The sequence below is a fragment of the Priapulus caudatus genome, unplaced genomic scaffold, assembly GCF_000485595.1.
Source record: "Priapulus caudatus unplaced genomic scaffold, Priapulus_caudatus-5.0.1 Scaffold54, whole genome shotgun sequence".
NCBI classification, from domain to species: Eukaryota; Metazoa; Priapulida; class Priapulimorpha; order Priapulimorphida; family Priapulidae; genus Priapulus; species Priapulus caudatus.
The window spans coordinates 134,827-150,514 of NW_014577115.1; the positions used below are offsets into that span (position 1 = coordinate 134,827).

Consider the following 15,688-nt stretch of genomic DNA (forward strand, 5'->3'; position numbering starts at 1 on the left):
TACAAACAGTGACATCGCTAACGAGTGCACCCAGCATGCATTCACTGTTACTCAGGCAGAAACCTCCGAGGTCACTTCCTGTAAATAAAAGAGCTTACTAAATACGAAATGCGAAGTTAAAGCGTTCTTTTTATCATAGCTACTGAAAATTTGAAATCGAGTTTCTACTGAAAGGTGAAAAATTGTCGATATAAATAAGTAAATATATATATACAATTGGATGTGCACTCATACTCTAATAAATATCCACGTTCATTTAAAAGGAGTCAATGTACTCCGTTCCGCTAATAGTTTTCGCTCATACTAGTAGAGATCAACCACATTTACCCAACAGAAAATCATCAAGGCAAAAGAACTTGAGCCGTTGTCAGAAACATCATAAATAGATATTACATTATGAACCTGAATTGTCATAATTTTAACTGAACTATCGTGCAGAAGTTACGAAATATTAGACCAAAGGCTAGACACAACTATTTACAACTATTTATGTTTCTGACAACAGGCCTCCTCTTTAATCTAGCTTTTTATTAAGTACAAGGCAAACCATGGCTAAGCTTGCCGTTATTGAACATTTCCAAATGACATGATTCACGGCCTCACCGATGAAATTCGCTATAGGTAACTAGTATGACTGCATGAATAAAATACTGGCCAGTTATAAGCGACAAATCTGAGCGGACGTACCGATGTGACACGCTTTCTTTGCTCGGTCGCATACAGGTCTGTTACTCTCAGCTCCACGTAAGTGATTTGGTCGTTCACAGTCGTCGTCCATGTGACACGGATCTCCAAACATTGGCACTATAAGAGAATAACGATGAATATAGATACAACGAATATATAATGAACCCACATATAATAATGGTATTTTATTATTGCATGACGGATTGAGGATAGATATATACATATAATTATTAGATCACGTTGTAATTGAAATAACTTGAAAAATTAAAACAATGACAACTACTCGTTAATTTTAAGTGAGCAGGAATGCTGAGCGTCACCAAGAATCTGTGATGAAAGATTAAATTAGTAAATATTATAATATACGGACGTATAATTTTGTTTACTCAGACAATACCCATTGATGATAGCAGCGATGCACACAATTAAGCGCTGCTAATATTTATGCAAAAATCACGAAACATAATTACTGAAACCGCATACATTCACATTTTACGCATTTCCATTTCTAATATAAAGAACGTAAAACAGTGGTTGACTCAATGGAACGTTACCTTTCTGGCATTGTCCGTAGACCCTTACATAGCCGTGAGCAGTATTACAGTCACCAACATCGTAGCCTGCAGTTATTTTGTTTCACTGCCCAGTACAAACACAGTTCAGTTTAGTTAATGTTCTCACCTAGCATCACGTGCCAACACAGTGCAGCTTAAGATTAATGTTTCACCTGCCAGGTGACAACACAGTGCAGTTATGTTATGTTTACACCTGCACACAGTGCACAAGCAGCTGCAGGTTAGTTTATGGTTCTTCACCTGCACAACGTCATACACACACAGCTGCAGTTAGTTATGATTTCACCTTGCAACGTACACACACAGTGCAGTTAGTTATGTTTTACCTCAGCCAGTAACACACAGTGGCAGTTATAGTTTATTGGTTTACCTGCACACGTATCAAAACAGTGCAGTTATGTTTCACCCTGATTTTACACATATACACACCCAGTGCAGTTATTGATTGTCACCTGTAACATTAATTCGTATTAGATTTATTATCGGAAATCTTTCACACAATTTCGCATAACATCTTATTTTATCTATGAAAATGAGGAAACATTATACGCTTAAATTTAAATGTTGTACTTTTAGGAGATATTTCGTTGCATAATCATGTGGATGCATTATAAAATGTTGGCGTCTCATGAATACAATCAAGAGCCAGTAATACCTATCTGTGCTATTATTAGCCTATGATACAATTGATATCATGACGTTAATTGGCATCGGTACGACGGTTTTTTTTCCCGTAAATAAAATTTGTCTTAAATATTCACTTACAACTTTCGCTCTGTAACAGTGATCGGGACGCTGCATCTTTGGCACTCCTGTGTCGCGTGACATACGGTTCAAACACAGGAGGAGTGCGCTGTAAAGGTTGCAGAATTCTAGGAGTATCCTCTACAACAGTCTCATCGTCCATTACATTACAACAGTGACATCGCTACACGAGTGCACCCAGCATGCATTCACTGTTACTCAGGCAGGAAACCTCCGAGGTCAACATCTCCTGCAACATACAATTCAAAGATGTTGCAGGCTCAATTTATAATAAATATCCACGCTTCGATTTGAAAGTCATGCACTTCTCAAAAGAACGCTATAATACCACAATTATACAAGTTATTGCAAATCGTAATTTTACTGTATGTAAATTTACCTGATACTGCGCGCCGCGTCCACACACATGCACAAAACACAACACCACGCACACAACACAACATCACACGCACGCCGCACATAACAACACACGCACACACTACACGCAAACCAGACACACAGCACACAACACACACCAATCGCACACACACACACACACCACACACACACACCACACAACCACACACACACACAGCACACTCAACATCACCACGCAGACGCACGCAACATACAAACGGCAACAAAACACCACACACACCAACACAGACACACTCACATACACAACACATAATATATATATATTTATAATAATAATATATAATATATTAATATACGCACGCCACGCACACCGCATAAACGACGCAATGACCAGAACAGCTATTTAATATGTTGCGATTTAAACTTAAACAAACAACAGTATTTTGACTTCAAAGAGTAAACAGCATAAAATAATTGATCGAAATAGATACGCAAATAACGCAAGAAAATAATATAAGGGATCCTAATATTGTGGAAGGTTGTCACCAAATAGCGATAGCATACATTGCATCGACCAGATTTTGGCGAGATTATGGAGAATATTACGACGATTTTGCATAATATTTCAGATAGCATAAGTAGAGATAATGTTCAACACACGTGATAACAATATGTAACAAAAACTTCCTTATTCAAACTAACATTTATCTTAAACTAGAAATCTTACAGAAGCAAATAAAATATCGGGCTAAATTCGTATTTTCTGCTACCTTTTCCTTTCGTTCGTCTCGTATTATCCTTTCATCCACAAGCGCCGGTAGCATGTCCTGTTTTCACCATCACAGTGCAGTTATCCTCCACCTGCACACGTACACAACACAGTGCAGTTAGTTATGTTTCACCTGCATGCACACGTATACAACACAGTGCAGTTATGTTTCTCCGCACATACACGCACGCATACGTACACAGGGACATGCACGCACGCACAGAGCGCACACGTACACACGCACACGCTCACGCCTACGCACACGCACACGCACACACTCACTTACACATACACACACATGCACACGCCAACCCCCCCCCACACACACACATACACACATGAAAATTCAAAGCAAATGTAAAGTAACGTGTAAAATGATTTAATAATTATGATGGTTACAAAAAGTGTTAAACGAACAACAGTATTTTGACTTCAAAGAGTAAATAGCATAAAATAATTGATCGAAATAGATACGCAAATAACACACGGAAAATAATATAAAGGGATCCTAATATTGTGGAAGGTTGTCACCAAATAGCGATAGCATACATTGCATCGAACTGATTTTGGCGAGATTTGTTTTATGGATAATATTACGACAGAAGTGCGAATTGCAAAGACGAATTTTCATAATATTTCAGATAGCATAAGTAGAGATAATGTGCGACACACGTGATAACAATATGTCAAAATAACTTCCTTATTCAAACAAACATTTATCATTAACTAGAAATCTTACAGAAGCAAATAGATAGCATACATTGCATCGAACTGATTTTGGCGAGATTGGTTTTATGGAGAATATTACGACGATTTTTCCATAATATTTCAGATAGCACAAGTAGAGATAATGTGCAACACACGTGATAACAATATTTAAATAACCTTCCTTATTCAAACTAACATTGATCATAAACTGAAAATCTTATAGAAGCAAATAAAATATCGGGCTAAATTCGTATTTTCTGCTACCTTTCCCTTTCGTTCGTCTCGTATTATTCTTTCATTCACAAGCGCCGGCAGCATGTGCTGTTTTCACCATCACAGTGCAGTTATCCTCCACCTGCACACGTGCACAACACAGTGTAATTATGGATTACCTGCACACGTGCACAACACAGTGTAATTATGGATTACCTGCACACGTACACAACACAGTGCAGTTATGTTTCTCCTGTACACATAATTCGATTAGATTTATTATCAAAATCATTCACACTTTATTCACGCAAACATCTTATTTTATCTATGACAAATGAGGAAAAATTAATACGCTTAAAATTTAAATGTTGTACTTTTAGGAGATATTCGTTGCGTTAATGTGGATGCATTATAAAATTTTGGCGTCTCATGAATAAAATTGATATCATGACAGTAATCTGGCCCATCGGCGACGAAACGGTATTTCTCCTCGTAAATAAATATGTTCTTAATATATTACTTACAACTTTCGCATGTCACGTTGAGTGTCGCTGCATCTTTGCACTCCTGGTCGGTGACATACGGGTGCAAACACAGGAGTGCGTGTAAAGGTTGCAGATTCTAGGGTATCCTCTACACAACAGTCTCATCGTACCATTACAAACAGTGACATCGGGTTAACGAGTCGCCCAGCATGCATTCACTGTTACTCAGGCAGAAACCTCGAGATTCACTTCCTGTCTGTAAATACCATTAGATGTGCGCTAATTCTCTAATAAATATCCACGTTTATTTGAAAAGTCAATGCCACTTCTTATCAATAAGAAGTATAATACCACAATTACTGAAGTTATTGCAAATCGTAATTTGACTGTAGTGTAACAATTACTGATACGCGCGCGCGCGTACACACACGCACACACACACACACACACACACACACACACCACACACACACACACACACACCACATACAACACATTACACACACATCAGACACCGCGCGCGCGCACACACACACACACACACACACACATACACGCATGCACGCACACACACATACACACATGCGCACACAGACACACAGAACATAGAAACACACACGCACAGACACACACACCTTACATAACACACATACACGCACGCACGCACACATACACACACGCACACATACACGCAAACACAGACACACAGAAACACACACACACACACACACACACACACACGCAACGCACGCACACATACACACACGCCACACATTACACGCAAGCAACCACAGACACACAGAAACACACAGACACACACAACACACACAACACACACACACACACACACACACGACGCAGGGGCATGTACAGATTTTTACCAGGGGTGGGGGTCTAAACCGTAACCAACTTGGCGAGGCACGCGAAGGCGGGTGTCTGGGGGCCCTCCCAGGAATCTTTTGAAATTAGACCCTTAGTGTGCGTTTGCTGCGCGAGCAGGGGGGGTCCGCGACCCCCTGGACCCTCTCCTGTACATGCCCTGACACACATGCCACACACACACACACACACACACACACACACACACACACCACACACACACACACACACACACACACAGCACACACACACACACACACACACACACACCAACACACCATATATATATATATATATATATATATATATATATATATATAATTTATACGCACGCCACGCACACCGATAAACGCGCAATGATGAAACGTACTAATATGATTGCCGCTTTAACAATCACTATACTTGCGTCAGTTATAGCGACAATCTGAGCGGACGTACCGATGTGACAAGCTTTCTGTGCTCGGCGCATACAGGTCTGTTACTTTCAGCTCCACGTAAGTGATTGTTTGCGTCGTTCCAGTCGTCGTCCAATGTGGACACGGATCTCCAAGACATTGGCACTTATAGAAAATTAAACACGCCAATATAGATACAACAAATATTATAATGAACCCACATATAATAATGGTATTTTATTATTGCATGACGGTTTGAGGAAGGATATATACATATAATTATTAGATCACGTGGTAATTGAAATAACTTAAAATATTTAAAACAATGACAACTACTCGTTAATTTTAAGTGAGCAGGAATGCTGAGCTTCACCAAGATTCTGTGATGAATGATTAAATTAGTAAATATTATAATATACGGACGTATAATTTTGTTTACTCAGACAATACCCATTGATGGTGCAACAAGCGCTGCTAATATTCATGCAAAAATCACGAAACATAATTACTGAAACCGCATACATTCACATTTTACGCATTTCCATTTCTAATATAAAGAACGTAAAACAGTGGTTGACTCGATGGAACGTTACCTTTCTGGCATTGTCCGTAGACCCTTACATAGCCGTGAGCAGTATTACAGTCACCAACATCGTAGCCGCGCGGCTCATGCTTAGCAACCTTGTCGAAATGGCGGTCATACTGGTTGGAAGTGAGGCCGAAATACGTGTTTCTACAATGACATCATACAGAATCACATCAGGAATCATTTGGAATTATTACACACTGTGGCATCTAACTCGGGCATTAGTTAACCAAAATTTAAGAGCGTGTTATAAATGAGTTAGCGTTATATCGATTTATATATTTGATCAAATATATTTTGATGAAATAGACAAGGTCGCACTGACACAGATATGTCATAGAATTTGATGAGACACGGGAAACCCCACCCAATAGACAGGTATTTATATCTTCTTTTGAAAATTAAAGAGGAAAGAAAGTGTTAGCGGCTAGTGTTTCCTAGTTCATTGGCTGGTAAACGGGTCTCGTTGTAAGTGATTGAACAAACCGTCTTATGTTGGATCAACATTATATATTAGTGCGTGCGAGTGTGAGTGCGTATGTGCATACGCGATGCGTGCGTGCGTACGCATGAGCGCGTGTTTGTTAATTGTTTGATGTTTTTCTATTTGGAACAAAGCAAAGTTGTTTAAATATTAGATCTTCTGCACAAATAATAACTTATACAGATTACAGAATATCTCATTGACGAGCAACCCAATGTTTTAGCCTACTGTATCTATAGCAACATACCTAGTTCTTAGCAATCTCTCCGCATCTCCACTATTTGTCACAGGATGGCTATCGTAACCTTCGCTTGCAGACAGCTGATATACCTGTACATATATGCACGTGTTTACATAAAGGTGCATATAGCCGATTTTATGTAGTATTTTGTTTAAATTAATACGCTTGATTTCATATTGATCTCGATAAATGTTGTTACAAATTTCTCTGCTACCAGCAAGAGTTTATCGCGTTGATGCTTATCTAGGACGATGGCTATTGTTAGTTAGAAAAACAACATTATTTCCGTACTTACGTTGCTGATGCAGATGGTCAGGGTAAGAATAAAACGCAACATCTTGCCACAGTGGTGACTCTATCTACAAGATTATGACTCTCTCTCTCTTTCTTTCTTTATTTCTCTCTCTCCGTCTCTCTCTCTCTCTGTCTCTAGCTCTCTCTCTCCCACTCTCTCACTTCTTGTTCACAGAGTCGAGCTCAAATGCTTAGCTGACCAACACCTTATACGATGAAACCAGGAAATCTGACCTCTATTTTAGCTCTTGCGGGTCATTTCATTGTACCTGTGCTGTTTATATCATCTTCCACGGCGGTCACCCTTCGTCCGAATTCTCTGGATATTATGCAACCCGCCGGCTCTATATCTGTCGAGACAAGCACTTACACGACAGTGCTTTTATTATAAACTAATTTGATACATTGTGCTAACTCAATCACGCGGTGTATCTACGCGAACCCCCTAGTACATATGTGATTTTCTTATTCCCCGTACCCACCACTTCATTACAACACGGATAACTACGTATCAACATATATAAGCTGCATGAGATTCTTAAGGACTAGTAGTCTGTTGAATAATTCTCATGTATGTGTAATACAAGTGTTTCCTTATTTCCTATGTCTAAATTTCCTTCTGGATATACACACAAACGCAAGTATATATATGCACGCACGCGCAAACGCATACGCACATGCATGTATCGACGCACGCATGCGCACACGCACGCACGTACTAACGAACACAAACACACACGCACATACACGCACGCATACGTACACACGTGCATGCACGCACGCACAGAGCGCACACGTATACACGCACACACGCGCGCCTACGCACACGCACGCACACACTTACACATACACACGCACACGCGCACGCCCCCCCCCCACACACATACACACATACACACATGAAAATTCAAAGCAAATGTATAGTAACGTGTAAAATGATTTAATAATTATGATGGTTACAAAAAGTGTTAAACGAGCAACAGTATTTTGACTAAAAAGAGTGAACAGCATAAAATAATTTATCGAAATAGATACACAATTAACACACGGAAAATAATCTAAAATGGTCCTAATATTGTGAAAGGTTGTTACCAAATAGCGATAGCATACATAGCCTCGAACAGATTTTAGCGAGATTTGTTTTATGGAGAATATTACGACAGTGCGAATCACAAAGACGATTTTTCATAATGATTGAGATAGCATAAGTAGAGATAATGTACGACACACGTGATAACAATATGTCAAAAAACGTCCTTATTCAAAGTAACACTTATAATAAACTAGAAATCTTACAAAAGCAAATAAAATATCGGGCTAAACTCCATCACAATGCAGTTAGTCTTCACCTGCACACGTACACAACACAGTGCAGTTATGTTTCACCTGCACACGTATACAACACAGTGCAGTTATGTTTCACCTGTACACATAATTCTATTAGATTTATTATCGAAATCATTCACGCTTTATACTTACATTCGACGCATTCCACGGTGAGTGGCGCTGCATCTTTGCACTCCTGGTCGGTGACATACGAGTTGCAAACACAAGAGTGCGTGTAAAGGTTGCAGATTCTAGGGTATCCTCTACCAACAGTCTCATCGTTACCAATACAAACAGTGACATCGCTAACGAGTGCACCCAGCATGCATTCACTGTTACTCAGGCAGAAACCTCCGAGGTCACTTCCTGTAAATAAAAGAGCTTACTAAATACGAAATGCGAAGTTATAGCCTTCTTTTTATCATAGACACTAAAAATTTAAAATCGAGTTTCTACTGAAAGGTAAAAAATTGTCGATATAAATAAGTAAATATATATATATATATATACAATTAGATGTGCACTCATACTCTAATAAATATCCACGTTCATTTAAAAGGCGTCAATGTACTCCGTTCCGCTAATAGTTTTCGTTCATACTAGTAGAGATCAACCACATTTACACAACAGAAAATCATCAAGGCGAAAGAACTTGAGCCGTTGTCAGAAACATCATAAACAGATACTACATTATGAACCTGAATTGTCATAATTTTTTAACTGAAGTATCGTGCAGAAGTTACGAAATTTTAGACCAAAGGCTAGACACAACTATTTACGATCTTTCTGACAACAGGCCTTCTTTTTAATCTAGCTTTTTATTAAGTACAATGCAAATCATGGCTAAGCTTGCCGTTATTGAACGTTTCTCAATCATCTGATTCACGGCCTCACCGATGAAATTCGCTATAAGTAACTGGTATGACTGCATGAATAAAATACTGACCAGTTATAAGCGACAAATCTGAGCGGACGTACCGATGTGACACGCTTTCTTTGCTCGGTCGCATACAGGTCTGTTACTCTCAGCTCCACGTAAGTGATTTGGTCGTTCACAGTCGTCGTCCGTGTGACACGGATTTCCAAACATTGGCACTATAAGAGAATAACGATGAATAAAGATACAACGAATATATAATGAACCCACATATAATAATGGTATTTTATTATTCCATGGGCATTTGGGTAAGGATATTTAAACACAATGATTAAATTACGTTTGAAGTGAAATAATTTTGAAAAAAATGTAATTAGTTATTTATTTTTAATTTTTAGAAATGCTGAGCATCAGCAAGAATCGATAGAGAGAATAAGTTAATGTATATTATATAGGGACGTATATTAGGCGCGTTACACTGGCGCGAATAAGCGGGATGCAAATCCCGGTTTTGCAATCGCGATCGAAATACCGAGATTATTACAAGTGTGAACGCAATAATACCCACTAATAATCGCGATCAGCATCGCGCTCCAAATCGCACTTTTGACTGCGATTATTTGGAATCGGCGACGCTCGCTTTGGAATAAGCGCGATTATTTGCGTGTGTGAACGCTCGCGCAAATAATCCCGGTATTTTCTATCCCATCATTCCAAGCGAGTGAGCAGCGAGCATGCGCAGTGAGCATCATTCCGGCAGTGAGCATGCGCAGTTCTATTAATAGAATTATCCCGCTCGGCGATTAGCGCGATTATTCGCCTGTGTGAACAACGACACATTTATCCCGGTATTTCATCGCGATTAGCATCCCGGTTTTTCTTGTGTGTGAACGCGCCTATTGTTACTTATTCCGACATAACCATAACAATACCAAATAGTGGTTTAACAGTCGCAATTATTCATTGGCGTAGAAATAATTTAACTAAAACCGCATACATTCACATTTTACGCATTTCCATTTCTAATATAAAGAACGTAAAACAGTGGTTGACTCGATGGAACGTTACCTTTCTGGCACTGTCCGTAGACCCTTACATAGCCGTGAGCAGTATTACAGTCACCAACATCGTAGCTGCGCGGCTCATGCTTAGCAACCTTGTCGAAATGGCGGTCATACTGGTTGGAAGTGAGGCCGAAGTACGTGTTTCTACAATAACATTATACAGAATTATATCAGGATTAATGTGCGGTTATGTGCGTGCGGGGTCGTGGTTGCGCGTGTACATATATGCACGTGTTTACATAAAGGTGCATATAGCCGATTTTATGTAGTATTTCGTTTAAATTAATACGCTTGATCCCATATTAATCTCAATATATAAATGTTGTTACAAATTTCTTTGCTACCAGCAAGAGATTATCGCGTTGATACTGGTGTAGTAATGTAGAAATCAGGCGAGTAAGAGTTAATACACAAATGTGGAAATGTCGATTACGAGCGACTGTAGCGCACGCGCGGTAGAGAACTATAGTTTGCGACACGACGCGTATAAGCGCGTCCTAAAACACTTTGCATAATTGACACCAGTAGCCAACTGGTAGTACAACTGGTTACTTCCATCGTTACATTTAACGCCTGTAACCAAAAGAACTTGAGTATCGCAACGTACAACGCAAGAAACTATCGCTACACGATGCACGTGCCGAGACACTAAGTGAAGACACAACTAGCACGATGCAGAAGAGAAAAAAGAGGAAGAAAGAATCCGAAAAGAATACAGAAAACATACGACTATTGAACTATTGCAACGTTTGTAATGCAGTGTTGGCGTGTTCGCCATACGAACATTGATGCTCCAGCAGAGGCGCATCTAGGGCAGAACATTCGAATTTTTACGACCTGGCTACTGACGAAGCAAGGAAACGAGGAAGCGACGAAGCGAGAAAGCGACGAAGCAAGTAGAGTAGAATACGATCACGACGAGGTAAAGAAGAGAACAATGCGATGACGACGAAGCAATGACGAGAACAATGCGATTACGTTCGTTAACTGACCATATAGCAGCTGAGATAGCGCTGGATAAGAAGCCTACTGCTAGCGAGCAAGCTGGACCAGAGCCTGGACTCAGCGAGATATCCGCTAGATGTCGCGTCAGCAGCATATATGTTACGGGTACATCTTGTGTCGGCAATCTTGAGTGAGACATCTTGTGTCGGCATGTATATATTTCGTAACTAAAGTTAAAGCGATCGTTTTCAAACTACAAGCTTCGCACAAAGAGAGCGGACGTATTAACGAAATACTCAAGCGCGTTTTCCGACCTATAACTCCACCGCCACCACCACCGCCGCCATCATACCGTTTATATATATATATTGCGTTATCATTACTTATCCGTTTACGGGACACGGGTAATATGACTGATATATACCCATTGAAACAATAGCACGGGTTTTCAGGGAAGGGATCTGGACAGCGGGGTAGAGCATTTTATTTACGGCTTACGAGTCACTAAAATGCGTCGTGGAATGCCTTATTTGATACGTAAATACGTGGAATATTACTAGAATCTGTGTAGTTAGGAATGCATCGGTTACATGAATTCAATTGCCGCAGAAGGCAACGTAACGTTGGCTGTTACGTTATAGAGCCAAGAACAACTCACGGTGTATAGTCTGTCACCCTAAGTATAAACGTAATGTTCCAGAGCGAACTGCGTATAATCGGGGACAGAACCGATTTACTCATTAATTATTAGTTAATTAATGACGTTTTGATGCTTGGAAGATTTGGGAAAGCGCGCAAGGCAATGCCTGAATTAGCATGACAAGCATATAAATCGGGACCCACCTTAAGGAAATGAGTCGGGGTGCTAGGTATAGACGCACCGGTTACTGCAAGGGCCTGGGATATACGCCCTCGGACCCGCTGAGGTAATCCACGAACAGAATCGTGGGACGGATAGCGAGAGTATAGTGAGGTATGGGCACAGGTATTTTACGCTCGTTAGCAGAACTACGAGATTCACCTGAGAGGGGTAATCGTTCTGTTTACGTGTCACGGTATAAGTATGACTCAGATGATAGCACAGATTGGAAGGCTATTTCTAAATGATGGCATTTAGACGAGGCAATCTGAGCCCGTTGCGGGCATCTGTGTGGTCATCTTATCAGGTAGATAAGTTGCCACCTACATTACAGTCTAAGATTTACTGGGAATGATCCCCTAGAGCCCAAAACACCTAGCCCCAAGCCTACGGGACGTGTTATTATTCATCGTTGATTGAAGTATTTATTGATGTAAACTCAGCAGTCGTTATTCACGCAAATAGGTGCGCATGGCACACCCGAGAGACAATGACGAGTTTTCAATGTAGAATGTAGATGTATAATAATATTAAAATTTAATTTATTTTAAAAAACAAACATTTTTATTTATTTATTTTTTTAATTTGGGCGTTTTATGAATTTTGTAATTTGGGCGTTTTGCTAGGTGTCGTAATTTGGGCGCCAGTATTCGGTATGAAAAATGGCTTGGATTAGGCCCTGGGTGATTGCTCCAATAAAACAATATTATCTTGTGACCGCTTGCTTGTTCGCCTTATACAAGACGAGTCGTTTTTTCATCGTTTTACCGGTCTAGGACGATGGCTATTCTTATGTAAAAACATCACTATTCCCGTACTTACGTTGCTGATGCAGATCGTCAGGGTGAGAATAAAACGCAACATCTTGCCCCAGTGATGACTCCATTTACAAGATTATGACTTTCTCTCTCTCTCTCTCTCTCTATCTCCATCTCTTCTAATATATATATCTTCTCTCTCCTCTCCTCTCTCTAGCTCTCTCCTCTCTTCCCTCTCTCTCTCTCTCCTCTCTCTCTCTCTCTCTCTCTCTCTCTCTCTTTCTTCTTCTCTCTTCTGCTAGCTCTATTTCTCGCTCACGCGCTTCCCTCTCGCTTCTTGTTCACAGAGGAGAGCTCAACACAAATTCTTAGCTGGCTAATGCTTTATACAATGAAACCAGGAAATTTGACCTCTATTTTAGCTCTTGAGGGTAATTTCATTCAACCGTACCTGTTCTGTTACGTCACCGTCCACGGCGGTCACCTTTGGCCCGGCTGTTATGCAACCCGCTGGCTCTATATCTGTCGGGACAAGCACTTATACGACAGTGCTTTTATTACAAATTAGCGTCATATAACAATTATAGTGCTGCCTTAAACACGGTGTGTATCTAGGTTAACCGTTGTTAGTATATACGTATGCTTTTCTGATATCACGTACACACCTCTCCAACACAACACTGTTATCCAAATACCAATACATGTAAAGGCTGTGTAAGATTCTTAACGACTTTAATAGACTGGTAAACTGGATAACCAACACGTGCATGCGTGCAATACATTTGTTTTCTTATTTTCTTTTCTGTCTGTCTTTCCATATGTGTATACATCAGGAGTAGATAAAGGGAAATCTCCCCTTTATCTACTCCTGGTATACATACAAATATTTGCATGTATACGGGCGCGCACGAGTACACGTACGCACGCACTCACGAACGTACGCACGCACACGTACGCAAGCACGCTCCGCGCGCGCACACACACGCACGTACACACATACACCTAACCCAACACACACATGAAAAATCAAAGCGAATCTTTTGTGTCGTTAAAATGCTTTCATAATAATGATGGTTATAAAAAGCGTTAAACGAACAACCGCATTTTGTTTTTAAAAAGAAAACATAACGTAAAGTATAATTGAGCGAAATAAATGCGCCAATGAGATACAGCATAATAACTTATTTAAAATGGGGTCCTAATGTTGCTTAAATTAAAGTTTGCCCCAAAATGGAGTTGACACACATCCAGTGCATAGAGCTGAATTTAGCGAGATATTGAATTCACGGAGAATACTATAGACGACAGACGTACGAATGCCAATGACATGTTTTTTTAATGTTTAATACGTACACCATAAGTATATGGTATTATCAAGAGTGAATAATAATAGATCTATTATTATTCACTCCTGATAATATGCAACGCATGTAATATCTTCAGATTCGCGATAATGGAATGTTCAAAAAGTCACACAAAAAGCGCATAGTTACGTGACGGAAATATTTATAGACTATAGTAGGTATACATATCTCGAAATCTATACTAAGGTAACTATCTCAGAGAGACCGGGTATAAGATGGCGTTGCGCATTTAAGATGCGTTGTTCCCCGACCGCCGAGAGCGGTAAAGCCGCGCACTTCCGCGGGACTGGGCGCACGGTCATCAAAACGGTTGAGAAAATATTAAAACTTTTTTAAAATTTCGTCAAAATATAAGAAATTCTCGCTTTAAAGCCTACTGTGATTCTAGCAACATAGGCCTACTAGTTTCTGTTTCTCTCCTTGCCGCTAGCTCCACCAGGATGAGAATCGAAGGAAGCAACATCTTTCCACTTCTATATGTAGGGGCCAACATAGGCCTATAGTACTATATCCCCCCCCTTCTCTCTCACTTGCCACTTGATCACAGAGATGAGCTGTAACTAAATGACTAGCTGATCAATACCTGAATGTAACCAGAAAATATGACGCTATACCAGAGCATATAAATCAACTGATTTATATGCTCTGGCTATACTGTAGTTCTTTCAAAACATCGGGGTTATTCCATTCTACCTGGGCTGTTACGTCAACGTCCACGGCATTCACCTTTGCGTACAGTGCCTAATTATTATTAAGAGCTAATAAATACAATAATAATAATAATAATATAGTATTTATTAGCTCTTGTTATTATGCAATACACTAGTTGAATATGTGTCAGGACAGGCACGTACACGACAGTGCTTTTATTACAAATTAGCGTCATAAACACGGTGCTGCCTTAAACACGGTATGTATCTAGGTTGATCGAGGAGGAAGAGGCGGCGCAGGTAGGTGCGCCGGGCACACTAGGCGATTAAATCGGGCGACTAAATCGGGCGACTAAATCGCCGGTGAAATCGCCTAGTGTGTCCACTCAATCGCCGCCGATTTAGTC

The 15,688-nt window shown here is 40.1% G+C and overlaps 2 protein-coding genes and 1 long non-coding RNA gene across 3 annotated transcripts in view; all 3 read right to left on the reverse strand.

Annotated features, from left to right (window-relative positions):
• The window catches only part of LOC106820959, an 8,496-nt gene extending 879 nt beyond the window's left edge, over positions 1-7,617 (reverse strand). Inside the window, exons 1-6 of the mRNA XM_014825581.1 lie at positions 7,440-7,617; positions 7,151-7,233; positions 6,493-6,566; positions 1,242-1,307; positions 688-804; positions 4-78 (exon numbers count right to left, since the gene is read on the reverse strand). Coding sequence (XP_014681067.1) covers positions 4-78; positions 688-804; positions 1,242-1,307; positions 6,493-6,566; positions 7,151-7,233; positions 7,440-7,481 — 457 coding nt within the window. The 5' untranslated portion in view covers positions 7,482-7,617. The remainder of the gene's footprint in view (positions 1-3; positions 79-687; positions 805-1,241; positions 1,308-6,492; positions 6,567-7,150; positions 7,234-7,439) is intronic.
• Positions 3,515-4,708, reverse strand: LOC106820975. Its single transcript, XR_001395676.1, has 2 exons — positions 4,599-4,708; positions 3,515-4,216 (listed from the first exon to the last, which is right to left on the reverse strand). It is a non-coding gene; the product is annotated as an uncharacterized LOC106820975 (long non-coding RNA).
• Positions 7,618-7,693: 76 nt separating the features above from the next.
• On the reverse strand, positions 7,694-11,821 carry LOC106820960. The gene is made up of 5 exons (XM_014825582.1): positions 11,814-11,821; positions 10,710-10,849; positions 9,743-9,859; positions 8,918-9,130; positions 7,694-7,788 (listed from the first exon to the last, which is right to left on the reverse strand). Exons 1-5 carry the CDS (start codon positions 11,819-11,821, stop codon positions 7,694-7,696), a joined length of 573 nt encoding a protein of 190 aa, XP_014681068.1.
• Between the last annotated feature and the right edge of the window lie 3,867 nt (positions 11,822-15,688).